The following is a 15,387-nucleotide window of genomic DNA, read 5'->3' as shown; positions in this document are numbered from 1 at the left end:
TCTTTAGATTGTCTATGGTATGAAGATAGTTATTGTTCATTATTATTACGTTATAAAAATTTAATGTTTCCAAAATTGTCTTTACAATTAAGCAAAAGTATCGAAGGTAAAATATCATTCATGAATACCACGGATAAAAAAAAATTTACTAAGCTTCGTTCGACTCAAAACTTTTTGTTCAAAGAACTTCAAAAACGTAACGACACATATCGCCATCGACTAGCTTTGGTGGGCGAAAAGCCAGTTAGTTGGCGTAATGCTTGAAGAGCGAAAAGCCTTATGACTTTGGATAATTTTGTATCATCTTATTGTTAATATTGTCTTTGCTTGATCATACTTGCCAATGAACAACAAAACCTTCAAACAGAGCGGTTATGACTGAATTAGTATTTTAAATTTAATTTGCAAAATTTATCGAAGACTACGAAATGGAAAATTGTGTTTCATTTCTTAAATAATGGAAACGACGTCAAAAAGTCGATTGGGCTGGTCTGGTAGCTGGTAGCATCAATTCACACTCGCACCCCAACTGGCTCGACATCAAGGCGTTTTATGTTCCATAAGTCTACTATATCCAAGGCTGGATATATTAACATTCATCAAGGCCATTCATTAACATTAATTTAAATGGAATAACAATACATAAATATGTTAAATATTAAAATTTAAACATTTTAAAAAGTTAGTGTTTTACTCAATTTTACATGTACAATATTAAATTTAGATACTAGCTTTAGTACTTAAAATTACCTATTTGATAACAACAGTTGTAGCGGAGATCGGACCATATGTGTTTCTGTTAAAAACGAGAATTTGTACTTAAATCACAGAAATGCTAAGTAACTTACATTAATCATATCAAAATTTTAGGTCCTTTATAGCCTGTGGTAAGTCTGGCAGTTTCATGTCCTTAATTTGTTGTGGAATGTTCATGCTTTTTACAACGCTTACAGCACGAGCTGGTGCTGCAGATATTCCTGATTCCTGTTTAATCAACCTATTTTGGTCTTCAATCCTGGTTATTATATCGTTCATGTTAGTTTGCAGTACCATTCCGCCCATAACCAGCTCTGATAGAATATGATGAACGGCATCAGCATGAAATATTAAATCCAGTTCACACACATTTTCGAAACACTTATCCAAGGTTTCCACGAATACTTGTATCAAATCAAGTATACCAAGCTCACTCTCCGAGGAGTCAACACAAAATACAAAGTACAGTGTTGCATAATGGCGGTATATTAGCTTGTAATCTGAGCCGCCTATCAAGCTGAGGCACGAAAATGTAATATTTATATGCATGAATATGTAGGAATATATACTAAGAATATGTAGGAATATTACTAAGAGTCCATCTTTTTAAATTTCAGATACAATGCAAGTGTATTCTTTAATATATGAGAGTTCACTGTCCGGGTTTATGAAACTTTTGGCCCTTTTGTGTGTCACACAGATACATATGTGCATAAACCAACGTACTAGGCTTAATCTTTATAAATTTTCTTTTTGGTCCAAAATTCCTCTGTCTTCTTACAATTAAAAACATATTAATTAGATATTATCTGCCAAACACACGCCGGTTATAGTTCGTTCATTTCATTTCAAACACAAATTTACAACAAAAATCATCTAAAGTAACACGGATCCTAGCTTCTATGACCTCTTGTTACGGAACTGCTTGTTTCTCAGTGGGCCGCGCCGGCTGGCTCATCGGATTCTCTGGGTGTGGTCCCATCCCTGGCCCGCAGTCCGCACAATCGATAACAACAAAGCTACACGTCTGTAGCAAAACAGACTCACACAACACTACTCAAAATGAACCGCATAATCGATAACAAATATTCGGAACTACTAACTCATGAACAAAATACACAGCTGTAACAACTATGAAAATGTAAACAACAAAGGTAAGACACTCAATATAAATTAACAAAAAAACACTATTTATCCACCTTACTCTTCCAGATCGGGCCCCGGTTCCGGACCCAGCGTACCCGCCCTACCATGAGACGATCACCTCCACTCGTCTCCCTCATTTTGGCCACCAAATGGCCTATATTAGCCCGTGTCGGCCATAATGCCCACCCTCCCCAGCAATATTATTTTAGCCGGACATGATTTCTTTCAATAGGTGCGTATAATTGGTTGCGTTTTCTTAAAATGTATAACAATCATAATCATTGCTTATGGCATTTATCTTGCAGCTGTTTAGGATCTCATGCAAGCGGATAATTCATTAACTTCACAGGTGCGTATTACTGCTGCATATATTTATACTAATTGACACAGCGCATTAATTCCTAAATTTTTCTCTTATCTTATAGAATTAATTTTTTTTTATTTTTTTACAACACTGAATGGAACAGGCGACGAAACACTACAAGGATATTGCTAGTCGCCGCAAAAGAAACGCGCAATGAGGCACTTTAGAGGCAATCGTTGCCCCGATTTAGGAACAATGGCCCGCACAATTACTTAAAACTGGGTATGTCACGTATTGTGTATTGTATGTATTAAATCGCTTAATTCTACCTTACCCTACCTAAAGAGCTCTCTGGGGGTGGTAAGGGGCGATATAAATGCGTAAATTCAAATTAGGTAAGTATGTGAGCATAGTTCGCGCAAGAGTTAATTTTAGATTTTTTTTTTTTATATTTTACAGGCGCAGATGCATCACCGTTGGAGTTTTCCTCACCGCTCGCACTCTAAAGTGAAGCTCGGCGTAAGTGCCTATGTATGTATGAATATATTTTATAAATACAAATTAACCAAATTTAACGATAAAAAAAATCTACTCCTTTTCAGGGAGTGCAATTAGGAGTCTTCTTCTGACTCGGCCAGGGGCTCGAACGAGGATGGGCAAAACAATGGAACGGACTCACTCGGTGGATGTGGGCGGGGTCTCGCCTGTGGCCGCTTCTTCGTTGTTGGAGCCCGGTCGTTGGTGGCTCGTCTCGTCGCCTTCACGTTTGCGCCGACGCTTGCTGGCGGCGTCGCGGATATGGCTGGTTTGCGCCGCTGCACTGAATCCTGGCCTTGAATATTTCGCGGGCCTCTCTGGTGCGCGAGCCGGTCTCCTTGGTGCCGGAGCCGTTAATTTTTGGCTTATTTGGTTCGTCTCTCGTCGCACTTAAATTTTTAAGTCTCTTTCAATTTTTTTATTATATTTTCTTTGTGATTCGAGCGGTTTGATTTATATAAATTTATTACATGGCAAAGAACACAAAAACAAAACTTTTATTCGTCTGTTAAGCCATTGGTATTATGTGCCGGCTTAATTTTTCAGAAGGGAAAAAATTTTACTCTGTCAAGCAGAAATGCAATGTCCAACTTTTTTGCTCACTTCGAGCTGGCACGCCCGCCGTTAACCGCTGAACAAATCGAACTCCCTGACATTTTTGGCAGCCACACCATCGGTGCCGAATTTCGGCACACGCATACATTTGCGAGGCGGGCACCGTTGCTGCTCATCTGCACAGCTGCATTTTTTTGGGTCAACGGCCCAAATGAAGGCCAAGGGCATATCCAAGGGCATGCGATCCACTCTCCTCGTATTCCCTTTAAGAGCGAAACGGGCGGCCAATAGCAATCGTCGCTTTTGGCGCCGTGGATCGCATGTCTGGCGTTGCCACCCTTCAAAATTTTGGGCTCCGCCGTGGGCCCAGCTTCACCCCGCATACTCCGACCATATGCCAAAAGATATCGGCGTGGCCGATAATATCGCACGCAACCAACTGAGTAACCCTCGGTGCTGCCGATAACGTCAAATGCAACATCACCACGCAGATTATTGTAACGACATGAAGGACAGTTACAAGGAATCTGCGTGCGCATTTCATGGATTGACCCAGCCGGCTAATAACGATGCCCAACGTAGGCCACACCCACGACAAGTAATCTATATTTTTTTTTGCTGACCCAAAAAAAAAGGGGGGACTGGCGCTGCCGCCGCCGTTGCCTGGCAAGGAGGTGAGCAAATTACGATTATGTTCGTATATCTTTTGCGTGGAAGACGCCTAGCACGCGTCCCTGGAGATCTTCCAACTCGTAGGCGTTGGTTCCCACGGCTCGGACGACGCGGCTCTTCAAGAACTTCCGGGCGAACTTGGCATTGAAGGCTTTGCCGAAGCTGCTTAGTGCGAAGTTGCGCCTCCACACTTCCTGTCCCGGTTCCAGATGGAGCTGTCGCGCGCGGTGGTCGTACCGTTGGCGACTTCGCTCGTATGCGGTGTGCAGGTGGTCCTTGACTTGGCTTCGGATTACAGCCAGTCTGTCCTTTGCGTCAAGGTCAGAAATACTGTGGTCGGCCAATGATCTCAGCTTCCTGGCCAGTTTGTAACTGGAACCATTCAGGTACATCTGCTGTCCAAAGACCGCGAAGAACGGAGTGACTCCCGTAGCGCTGTGGACCGCATTCCGGATCGCCACTTCCACCTCTGGTAGGTACGCGTCCCATTCCCGATGATCCTGACCCAGGTAGGTTCGGATTGCCGACAGCACTGTGCGGTTCACGCGTTCGGCGGCGTTGCTCTGAGGCGAATACACTGGTGTGCGCAGGTGAGTAATGCCAAACGCCTGGACCATCGCATCGAACGACTTTGACACGAATTGTCGTCCATTATCCGAATGGATCACTTCCGGCACGCCAAATTTGAAGAACACCTCATGCACTAGGAAGTTCACGACATCCGCCGCGGTGGCTTCCCTCATGGCCTTCAGGAAGGTAAACTTCGAGAAGTGGTCTACGACGACGAATATCCACGCATGCCCTCGTTTCGACCGTGGATACTTCCCCAAGAAGTCGATATATAGCTTCTGGAAGGGGCGGTCGGTGCGCACTTCTTCCCCAATTCCGACCTGCATTCGGTAGTTCTGTGCCTTGGTCTCCTTGCATGTATCGCATTTCCGAACATAGTCCCTGACTTGTATGGCCATGTTGGGCCAATAATATTGCCTGCGCAGCGCGTGCAGCGTTTTCCTCATGCCTCCATGAGCTGACGTCTCGTCCGCGTGTGCTTGTTGGATGAGTCCTGCCGTCAGCGACTCCGGCACCCAGAGCTTCCAACTTGTGCCTTCGACCTCATCCTCCAAGCTCTCGTGCACGGTCCTCTTGAACAGAAGTCCGTCCTGCACTCTAAGGTCCGGCAACTTCCCTTGTTGGCTCATCACCTCTCTTCTCAGCTCTCGATATTCGGTGCTCTCGAACTCCGGGGTCTGAAATCCCAACAGATCTTCCGGGGTCAGTTCGACCTCTTCCACGCTTCGGGACAATGTGTCTGCGACGACGTTGTCGGCTCCCTTGCGGTACTGCATGGAGAAAGGGAACGCTTGCAGTTCGAGGGACCACCTGGCTAATCTCCCGCTCAAGTCTTTGAGACTCATAAGCCACTGCAGACTCGCATGATCGGTGATTACCGTGAACGGCATCATCTCCACGTACGGCCGGAATCGATGTATGGCCAGTTTGGCGGCTAGGCATTCCTTCTCGGTCACCGAATAGTTGATCTGGTGCTTGTTGAGTTTGGCCGAGAAGAATGCGATCGGCCTTTCCTGTTGTTCGTCGTCTAGCTGGAACAACACGGCTCCTACTCCGTAGTGAGATGCGTCGCATTGGATGAAGAATGGTCTTCGAAAATCTGCGTGAACTAACACCGGGGCTGTGGTGAGGGCTAACTTTAAGCTCTCTATGGCTTCTATGGCCTCGTCGCTCAACACAAATCTACCCGTTCTCTTCTTAAGGGCATCAGTCAACGGTACCGATATCTCAGCGAAATTCTTTATGAATCGGCGGTACCACCCCGCCGTACCTAAGAAGCTTCGTAGTTCCTTGACCGTCCTCGGATTCGGGATGTTCCGGATCGCTTCTACCCTTCCCGGATCCATGCGCAGCGTCCCGCCGCCTATGATGAAACCCAGGTAGTTTAGGTTGCGGAAGCAGAATTTCGACTTCGCCATGCCTATGGTGAGGTTCGCGTTCCTCAGACACTCGGCCACCAATTCCAAGTATTTTAAGTGCGTTGGAAAATCTGCCGATATTATCAGCAAGTCGTCCAGGTATACGAATACGTTGGACCTCAGATTCGCCGGGATTACCTTGTCCATGAGCCTGCAAAGCTGTTGAGCGGCGTTGCAGAGCCCGAATGGCATGTGGCGGAACTGGTACAGCGGCCTCCCTGGTACAGTAAACGCCGTATACGCCCTGCTCTTCTCCTCCATCTCTATTTGCCAGAACGCGAACTTAAGGTCGACGCTAGAGATAAAATGAGTCTCGTCGATTCGCGATAGGATGCCCTCGATGCATGGAAGCGGGTACGCGTCTTTTACCGTTACACTGTTTAATTTCCTGGCGTCTAAGCAAAACCTGTTCTTCCCAGGCCTCATCACCACCGTCGTCCGGTTGCTCCAGGGGCTGTCACTCTCCTCGATGATGCCCAACTTTAGCATCTTATCCACCTCGGCCCACACGATCTCCTGTTTGGCCGGGGACAGCGGATAATGTCTGTCTTTCACGGGTTCTGCTCCCTCGATCAGCTGAATTCGGTGCTGCAGCAGGTGAGTTTTCCCTAGGCCATCCTTCTCAAATTGGAGAAATCTGCGCTTCACGCTTTCCAACTGACTCCTCTGATCGTTGTCCAGGTCCCACATTTCCGGATCCGTTACGCAGTCGTCGTCGTCCCGGTAATAAGCCACCTCTGGGTTCGCTACCGTTACCTCAGATGCCTCTGGTGGTGTTTCGGACTTTCTGGCCGGACCGAGCAGCTCTGGTGCGATCTCAAAGGCTCGCCAGAAGTCGATTCCCAGGTATAGTTCCTGTCGCAGGTCCGGGCACATGTAAAATACGATATCTTCCGTTCTATTCCCGTATTTCACAGGCAGAACAACGCGACCTAAAATTGGGCGATTGGCACCCGCCGCTGTCCTCACCATCGATTCGTATGGCCGCGCTTCCCATCCCAGTTTCTCCACTAACTCCCGGCATCCTTGTCCCAACAGACTGACTGAGGCCCCCGTGTCCAGCAACCCTTTCATTTTGGCTCCAGCGACCTCCACTTCGGCGAATACTCGTGGGTCTATACTCTCCTCCCGTCTCACCGCTTCGACGACCTGGCGCCTGGTAATCCTGCGTCTGCGGAAGCGCGCACGTGCCTTCACCATTCTCCGGGTGGCTAGCGTCATCCCCTCCAGCTGTCGCTCACCAAAAATTCTATTTCGGGCCGGCATGTATGCCCGAACACGTTCTTCGTATGGTAAGCCCCTAAGTGTTCCTCCTTTGCTTATACTATTATTATAATTAGCCTTATCCTGATCCTTATTCCAAATCTCCGTCTCCTTTCCAATGATTATTGGCTCTGGTAGGTGCCCCTCTCCTGCTTTCCCGCGGTCGCCGTCCCGGAACGCGTCTGTCCCGCCATCACCGCGCTCCCTCTGGGGTTTCCCGGACAGTTTTCACACTGCGAGCAGAAAGTGTCCGGCTTTCCACACCTATAGCAGAATATTTTCCGCTCCTTGGACAGGCAGTCTCTAAAGACGTGGTCGAACTGTCTGCAGTTCCAGCATACAATTCGGGATGAGTTCCTGCTTCGCACGAATGCCTCCTCCAGTTCTCCCGGTGGCGTTTCTGTAAGATGCGGTGGAACTTCAACCTCGTGGACTACGGGCCTCGTTCCTTGTGGACAACGCGACGGCTGAAGGTACCCAGTCCGGCTTCTGCGACCCATGTGCCTCTCCACTTCTAGGCACTCTTGGCGCAGCTCATCCACGGTGAGTACGTCCATGGCATAAATATATTTCGCCAGACTTTCTTTTAAACCACGCTTTATAATCCTCACCAGCTCTCGGTCTCTCAGCGGCTTCTGGAATCGCGCGGCGAGTTGACGCATGTGGTGGATATAATCATCCACCCCTTCGCTGGCCTGTTGCTCTCGTTGTAGAAGCTCCTGCATTACCTCGTGTTCCGTCTGGTAGCCCCGGAACCTGTCCAAGAGGGCATGCCGCAGTTGCATCCAGCTGTCGACCCTAGAATGCCGCACGTGCATCCAGTACCACTCGCGGGCGCGGCCGGTCAGGAGCAGGTGGAAACCGCGCAGGACCTCCTTCCACGGGCACTGATACTGCCTCTGCAGGAACTCTAGGCGGAACACGAAGTCCTCGACCGAATTCATCGCGTCCTCGCCGTCAAACTTGACGTTCCACCGCTCGAGCTTCATGTACGCAGTTTCTCGCACGTTGGCGTACGCCTCCTCCGGTTGAAAATCATCCGCTCTCCGGTCCTCTACTCGGAAATGGCGGTTATTCGGGTTACGCCAGTTCCTCGACTGAGCATCTGCCACGTAAACTGGGCTGCTGGACGAATACTCCGCCCCTCGTGCGCCTTGCCTACGTGGCTTCGGTGGCACCGGTGGTGGAAATGCCTCACGCTGGAACGCTTCCCGTTCTTTCGGGATGGCGCCTGTTCGCGGTCCCGGCTCGACATGTCTTGGCGGCTTCGGCGCAGTGTTAGTCTCGGCGGTTTGGCTCCCTGGCGGCCTAAGCACATCAATGATGCCCTTCATCATTTCCATGAAGCCAGCTCGCATCTCCTCGCGGATGGACTCGCTGATGCCAGATGGCAGAGCATGCAGATATGTTTGGTGGGCCTGAGCGATCGCCGCGTTTGCCGCCGATTTGAGCACTGAGTCTTTCGGGGCTTTTGGGAACTCCAGGTTCCGTGGAGGTCTATCCTGTTGCGCCAATTCTTTCTCCAAGTCTACCAGGTGACCCTCTTTCGGGATCTGTCTCTCTGGAAATCCCCGGAAATTCATTGGCGTTCGCACCAGCCCTCCAGCTGGGCGCGGCGGTGGCAGAGCCGACGCCCCATCAGCGTCAGAAGCCCAATCAGACACCTGTTCCTCAGCCATACTTATCCCTTCTGAGAACAGTACCCCTCTCTTCTACAAGGCTTACAACCCTTATAAAAACTTTACTAATATTTCTAATAAATTAATAAATAAATAAACACCCACTAACAAATCTTACTAATAAAGAATAATAAATTAATACACATCGACCACAAAACACTCACAAAATTAAAATTTTTTTTCTTTCTAATTAATTTCAAATACTTGGGGGAGAGAAGACAAATCCTAACACAGGCTAAATAATCTACGCATAATCTGGACAGTGGACAACACTTAAGCATTCGTCCCATGCTCAGTTCGTCAGTTTGACTGACGGACGGCATGCAAGGAACGCTACCTTGAAGGCTATTTGGTTTCTGTCGCACTTCTGTGCACCCTTAGAGTATGCTGTGTGACAGGTGCGGCGCAGGATCGGCTCTATATCGTCCTGGGTCACCTGCCTCCGAAGCTCATTTAACTACGGCCAGCACACATCCAACATTGACACAAAATGAGACAAAAACAACTAATTGAATAAATAACATCTGACTAAACTACCCTAATATCACATTTTTTTAACCATGAGATGCCTTTGTCGTTGCGGCTACCACCAGGCGAACGATGGATAGTCGCAAATGTTTCGCCAACATGCGAACGGCCATCAACCACTACAAAAAAAACCCCTCATGCTTATGGATGGATATTCAGATAACCTCTACTTCCGTCGTGCTTCTCGGATTCCACTACACGCTGCGCGATTATGAGCTACCTACTCGTGCCACATAAGACTTCAGCGGTGTGGGTCCTGAAGCCAAGGGAGTCCTTTCCTCTGTACCTTCATTTTTATCGTATTTATTTTTCTTTGATTACACACCGACTTCAAAGAAGCCGAGTGCTTCTTCAAATTGGGCGCCATATTGTTACGGAACTGCTTGTTTCTCAGTGGGCCGCGCCGGCTGGCTCATCGGATTCTCTGGGTGTGGTCCCATCCCTGGCCCGCAGTCCGCACAATCGATAACAACAAAGCTACACGTCTGTAGCAAAACAGACTCACACAACACTACTCAAAATGAACCGCATAATCGATAACAAATATTCGGAACTACTAACTCATGAACAAAATACACAGCTGTAACAACTATGAAAATGTAAACAACAAAGGTAAGACACTCAATATAAATTAACAAAAAAACACTATTTATCCACCTTACTCTTCCAGATCGGGCCCCGGTTCCGGACCCAGCGTACCCGCCCTACCATGAGACGATCACCTCCACTCGTCTCCCTCATTTTGGCCACCAAATGGCCTATATTAGCCCGTGTCGGCCATAATGCCCACCCTCCCCAGCAATATTATTTTAGCCGGACATGATTTCTTTCAATAGGTGCGTATAATTGGTTGCGTTTTCTTAAAATGTATAACAATCATAATCATTGCTTATGGCATTTATCTTGCAGCTGTTTAGGATCTCATGCAAGCGGATAATTCATTAACTTCACAGGTGCGTATTACTGCTGCATATATTTATACTAATTGACACAGCGCATTAATTCCTAAATTTTTCTCTTATCTTATAGAATTAATTTTTTTTTATTTTTTTACAACACTGAATGGAACAGGCGACGAAACACTACAAGGATATTGCTAGTCGCCGCAAAAGAAACGCGCAATGAGGCACTTTAGAGGCAATCGTTGCCCCGATTTAGGAACAATGGCCCGCACAATTACTTAAAACTGGGTATGTCACGTATTGTGTATTGTATGTATTAAATCGCTTAATTCTACCTTACCCTACCTAAAGAGCTCTCTGGGGGTGGTAAGGGGCGATATAAATGCGTAAATTCAAATTAGGTAAGTATGTGAGCATAGTTCGCGCAAGAGTTAATTTTAGATTTTTTTTTTTTATATTTTACAGGCGCAGATGCATCACCGTTGGAGTTTTCCTCACCGCTCGCACTCTAAAGTGAAGCTCGGCGTAAGTGCCTATGTATGTATGAATATATTTTATAAATACAAATTAACCAAATTTAACGATAAAAAAAATCTACTCCTTTTCAGGGAGTGCAATTAGGAGTCTTCTTCTGACTCGGCCAGGGGCTCGAACGAGGATGGGCAAAACAATGGAACGGACTCACTCGGTGGATGTGGGCGGGGTCTCGCCTGTGGCCGCTTCTTCGTTGTTGGAGCCCGGTCGTTGGTGGCTCGTCTCGTCGCCTTCACGTTTGCGCCGACGCTTGCTGGCGGCGTCGCGGATATGGCTGGTTTGCGCCGCTGCACTGAATCCTGGCCTTGAATATTTCGCGGGCCTCTCTGGTGCGCGAGCCGGTCTCCTTGGTGCCGGAGCCGTTAATTTTTGGCTTATTTGGTTCGTCTCTCGTCGCACTTAAATTTTTAAGTCTCTTTCAATTTTTTTATTATATTTTCTTTGTGATTCGAGCGGTTTGATTTATATAAATTTATTACATGGCAAAGAACACAAAAACAAAACTTTTATTCGTCTGTTAAGCCATTGGTATTATGTGCCGGCTTAATTTTTCAGAAGGGAAAAAATTTTACTCTGTCAAGCAGAAATGCAATGTCCAACTTTTTTGCTCACTTCGAGCTGGCACGCCCGCCGTTAACCGCTGAACAAATCGAACTCCCTGACATTTTTGGCAGCCACACCATCGGTGCCGAATTTCGGCACACGCATACATTTGCGAGGCGGGCACCGTTGCTGCTCATCTGCACAGCTGCATTTTTTTGGGTCAACGGCCCAAATGAAGGCCAAGGGCATATCCAAGGGCATGCGATCCACTCTCCTCGTATTCCCTTTAAGAGCGAAACGGGCGGCCAATAGCAATCGTCGCTTTTGGCGCCGTGGATCGCATGTCTGGCGTTGCCACCCTTCAAAATTTTGGGCTCCGCCGTGGGCCCAGCTTCACCCCGCATACTCCGACCATATGCCAAAAGATATCGGCGTGGCCGATAATATCGCACGCAACCAACTGAGTAACCCTCGGTGCTGCCGATAACGTCAAATGCAACACTCTGCATATTAAGTTTGTGGGTTTTAACCTCGGATTCATATATTCATAAGATTACCTGCCGCCTTCCAGAAAATTGCAAACGTTATCGTCACGCTTTGAAACTAATTGGAACGTCTCTTTAATGATTTGTTGCTGAAGGTTCTCATCCTATTAAAAAATTCGAATTAGTAAATTGATTATATATATATATATATATATATTATATGGTTTTATCATAGTTATTGCACATATGAGGGTTATCTGGACATTTACTAAGCTTCAGTACATTTGATTCTGGGTCAAGCAATAGGTCTATTAATGTACAGTATGTCAATAAAGTGTTTTTACTAACAAAAAAAAACTAATTTTTTGGGTTTAGTTGAAAATAAATGTACCTAAAAGTGAGAATTTTTTTTCAATTATAATTTATTTCGATTCTATATTTCTCCTAGAACTTAATGGCAAAAAGAATTGTTAAATAACATTACCCAAACATTTTATAAAATTAAAAAACTAAAAACATTCACATTTTATGCTGTCAATAAAGTGTTTTTACAGCTACGGTAAATTGTTTTGCCGTTCTCTTTTGGGTGATCCCGTTAGATTTGGGCCCATGCGTTTTGGCTTCTCTTGTGTCTTCGACTTTTCTTGTCATTTTCTATTGCAATTTATAACGTTTTGCTTTAATTTTATGAAAAATAAAATGCCAGGAAAAAGAACAACTTTTGAAGTCGCTCAGCTGGTGTATTATAACCATCAGATGGGACGTCAAGTCTCGGAACTGGCTGATATGTTTAATTTATCAAAAGCAACGATATACAACATATTAAACAGAGCCAATAAGGAAGATAGGCTAGAGGCAAAGCCAGTATGTGGTCGACCCTGCAAAATTTCTGACAGAGATAAGCGAAAAATTCTGAGAAAAATTGAGAAAAATCCACAAATTTCGCTTAGGGATATTGCTCAGGAGTTCAAGGAAGAAAGTGGTGTTGATGTGTCACATGAAACTGTCCGAAAATTACTGAATTCCAATGACTACACATCACGAGTTGCCAGGAAAAAACCTCTACTATCGGCGGCGAATATTTTGAAGCGGCTATCGTTCGCTCAAGTCCATGTAAATAGTTCGAACGATTTTTGGAGTAACGTCATATTCTGTGACGAAAGCAAGATGATGCTATTCTACAACGATGGGCCATCCAGAGTCTGGAGAAAGCCACTAACAGCGTTGGAAAACCGCAATATTATTCCAACCGTTAAATTCGGAAAACTATCAGTGATGGTGTGGGGGTGTATTTCGAGCAAGGGTGTAGGAGATTTGACCTTCATTGAGAATACCATGGATGCTAGACAATATCTGAGCATTTTACAGACACATCTCGTCAGTAGTGCACAGAAATTTGGATTCTATGAGGACAATAAGCCAATTTTTAAATTTTACCAGGACAATGACCCGAAGCATAAAGCTCATATGGTAAGAGTTTGGCTGTTGTACAACTGTGGAAAGGTGTTAGACACTCCACCACAAAGTCCAGATATGAATCCAATAGAAAATGTGTGGTCATATTTGAAAAAAAAAGTCGCAAAGCGGAGTCCAAAATCAAAAACTGATTTAAAAGCTGCTGTACTGGAAGAATGGCAGAAGATTCCAGAAACATACATACAAAACCTTATTGTTTCAATGAAACGGCGATTGCAGGCTGTATGTGACGCTAATGGCAGCCACACAAAGTATTAAAAAAAAATATTCCTGTTTTTTTAACATTGTTATTTAGTAATAAAGTTTCGTGTAAAAACACTTTATTGACAGCATAAAATTTGAATGTTTTTAGTTTTTTAATTTTATAAAATGTTTGGGTAATGTTATTTAACAATTCTTTTTGCCATTAAGTTCTAGGAAAAATATAGAATCGAAATAAATTAGAATTGAAAAAAAATTCTCACTTTTAGGTACATTTATTTTCAACTAAACCCAAAAAATTAGTTTTTTTTCGTTAGTCAAAACACTTTATTGACATACTGTATATATAAAGTGTACACACATTTTCTTCTTTTGCAATGAAAATAAATTGAAAAAACCATCATGTTTTTGTTCTTGGAGTTGTGCGACAATAATAATTTTTTAGGGAACATATGTATGTAGGGTTTTGTCTGCTTCTAGACATAAACATTCTCTAAATTAAAGAAATATTTCCACCAGTTTTACGTACAAAATATTGATAAAATTTGGATAACCGAGGCTTCCCATGATTGTTAAATACTAGTATAGCTTTTATCATTTTTAATTTCTAAAACCAATATTGGGAATATTCAAGGTACATATATATATATGTATACACATATATCAAAGAGATGGTAATGTCAAGGTAAGAGAAAACCTTGCGTAGCCCGTTACAAGCAAAATATGTAAAAGTAACTAGTTACTCTCGATACCAATTTGAAAAGAAAGTTATCAATACTATGTTTTTATGACAATAATAACTAATGCGGACTGAGTACATTTTCGGGGAACGAATGAAATTTATTGAATATGTGAAAATTATATTAACATTGGCAACATCTAACATATTTAAAATTGTCAAATGAAAAATAGCCATTTTTAAGACTGTTGCATAGCTAAATATGCGCAAGCCACAATGGCTACTTTTTATTTTAAAATAAACATTTATAATATTTATTATTTGCATTTCAATGAAATTCAATCAGCTGTGCCTGAAAATTTGCAGTCCTTAACGTTATTTCATTCAGCGTGCTCCTAAGCGCTTGCTAGTACTCCCGTTGGCATTTTTCCAACTTAAGTGCAATTCAAGAAGTTCACGGACTATGCTGACCAGCTCGGATTGGGGGTCAACCCTGCAGCGGCTTGCAGGAGGAGGCTCCACAGTGCTGTCGCTGCTGATAGAAATTTCAGGGTCGAATATAATGACATAATATAATTCGACTTGTTGGCTCGATGTGAGGCTTATCATTAATTTTTATTTAATTAAGCTTAGCTTACCGTAGTTAACATATTCAACTTAGCATAATTATTTAAATAGGTAGCACAGTCTGACAGTGAGGGGGTACTCATGCATATAATATTTTAATGCGCGTGCAGCTAGATACTTCCTGTACATGGCGCAACTGGGCATTTCCCGTGGAATGCGCTAGTGCCGTAAGTCAGTCGGCATTAGACGGTGGCCATCAAAAACTTATCATATAACATTTGATCGAGTCACTTATGTGATGATTTGTTTGTTTATATCCATTGATGTCAATGGCAATATTTAAGAATGTAACAGTGTTACAATGCTCAAGCAAGAATACAAATAATGGTTATCCGCTGTGACGGCAGTATGACTCTTTAACGAGCCCAATATATAGTGAATTTGTTTTCTGGGTACAATGCGAGAATTTCTAGACGCAAACATGTACGTTTCCCCATAAATGTCACAATTTTTAAAAATGTGTAAGTTCGCCCCGAACATTTGTGTTTTTTTGTGATGATAAATCGAGATTT

At 44.4% G+C, this 15,387-nt stretch overlaps 1 protein-coding gene across 2 annotated transcripts; it reads right to left on the bottom strand.

Moving 5' to 3' along the window:
* Positions 1-372: 372 nt before the first annotated feature.
* Positions 373-14,255, bottom strand: or (AP-3 complex subunit sigma-2 or). Of its 2 annotated transcripts, XR_001449744.3 has the most exons (5): positions 14,099-14,255; positions 11,965-12,056; positions 849-1,273; positions 751-796; positions 373-580 (listed from the first exon to the last, which is right to left on the bottom strand). XR_001449744.3 is itself a non-coding variant. In XM_002058807.4 (4 exons), the coding sequence occupies exons 1-3, from the start codon at positions 14,165-14,167 to the stop codon at positions 859-861; spliced, it is 576 nt and encodes a 191-aa protein (XP_002058843.1). In that variant the 5' UTR covers positions 14,168-14,255; the 3' UTR covers positions 373-796; positions 849-858. The 2 variants fall into 2 exon arrangements, 1 of the variants encoding a protein (XP_002058843.1); XM_002058807.4 differs by having other exon boundaries at positions 373-796.
* Between the last annotated feature and the right edge of the window lie 1,132 nt (positions 14,256-15,387).

The sequence above is a fragment of the Drosophila virilis genome, chromosome 5 (genome assembly GCF_030788295.1).
Source record: "Drosophila virilis strain 15010-1051.87 chromosome 5, Dvir_AGI_RSII-ME, whole genome shotgun sequence".
Lineage (NCBI taxonomy): Eukaryota > Metazoa > Arthropoda > Insecta > Diptera > Drosophilidae > Drosophila > Drosophila virilis.
Note: the sequence above shows the minus strand (reverse complement) of the source record. Positions and strands in the feature narration are given on the sequence as shown.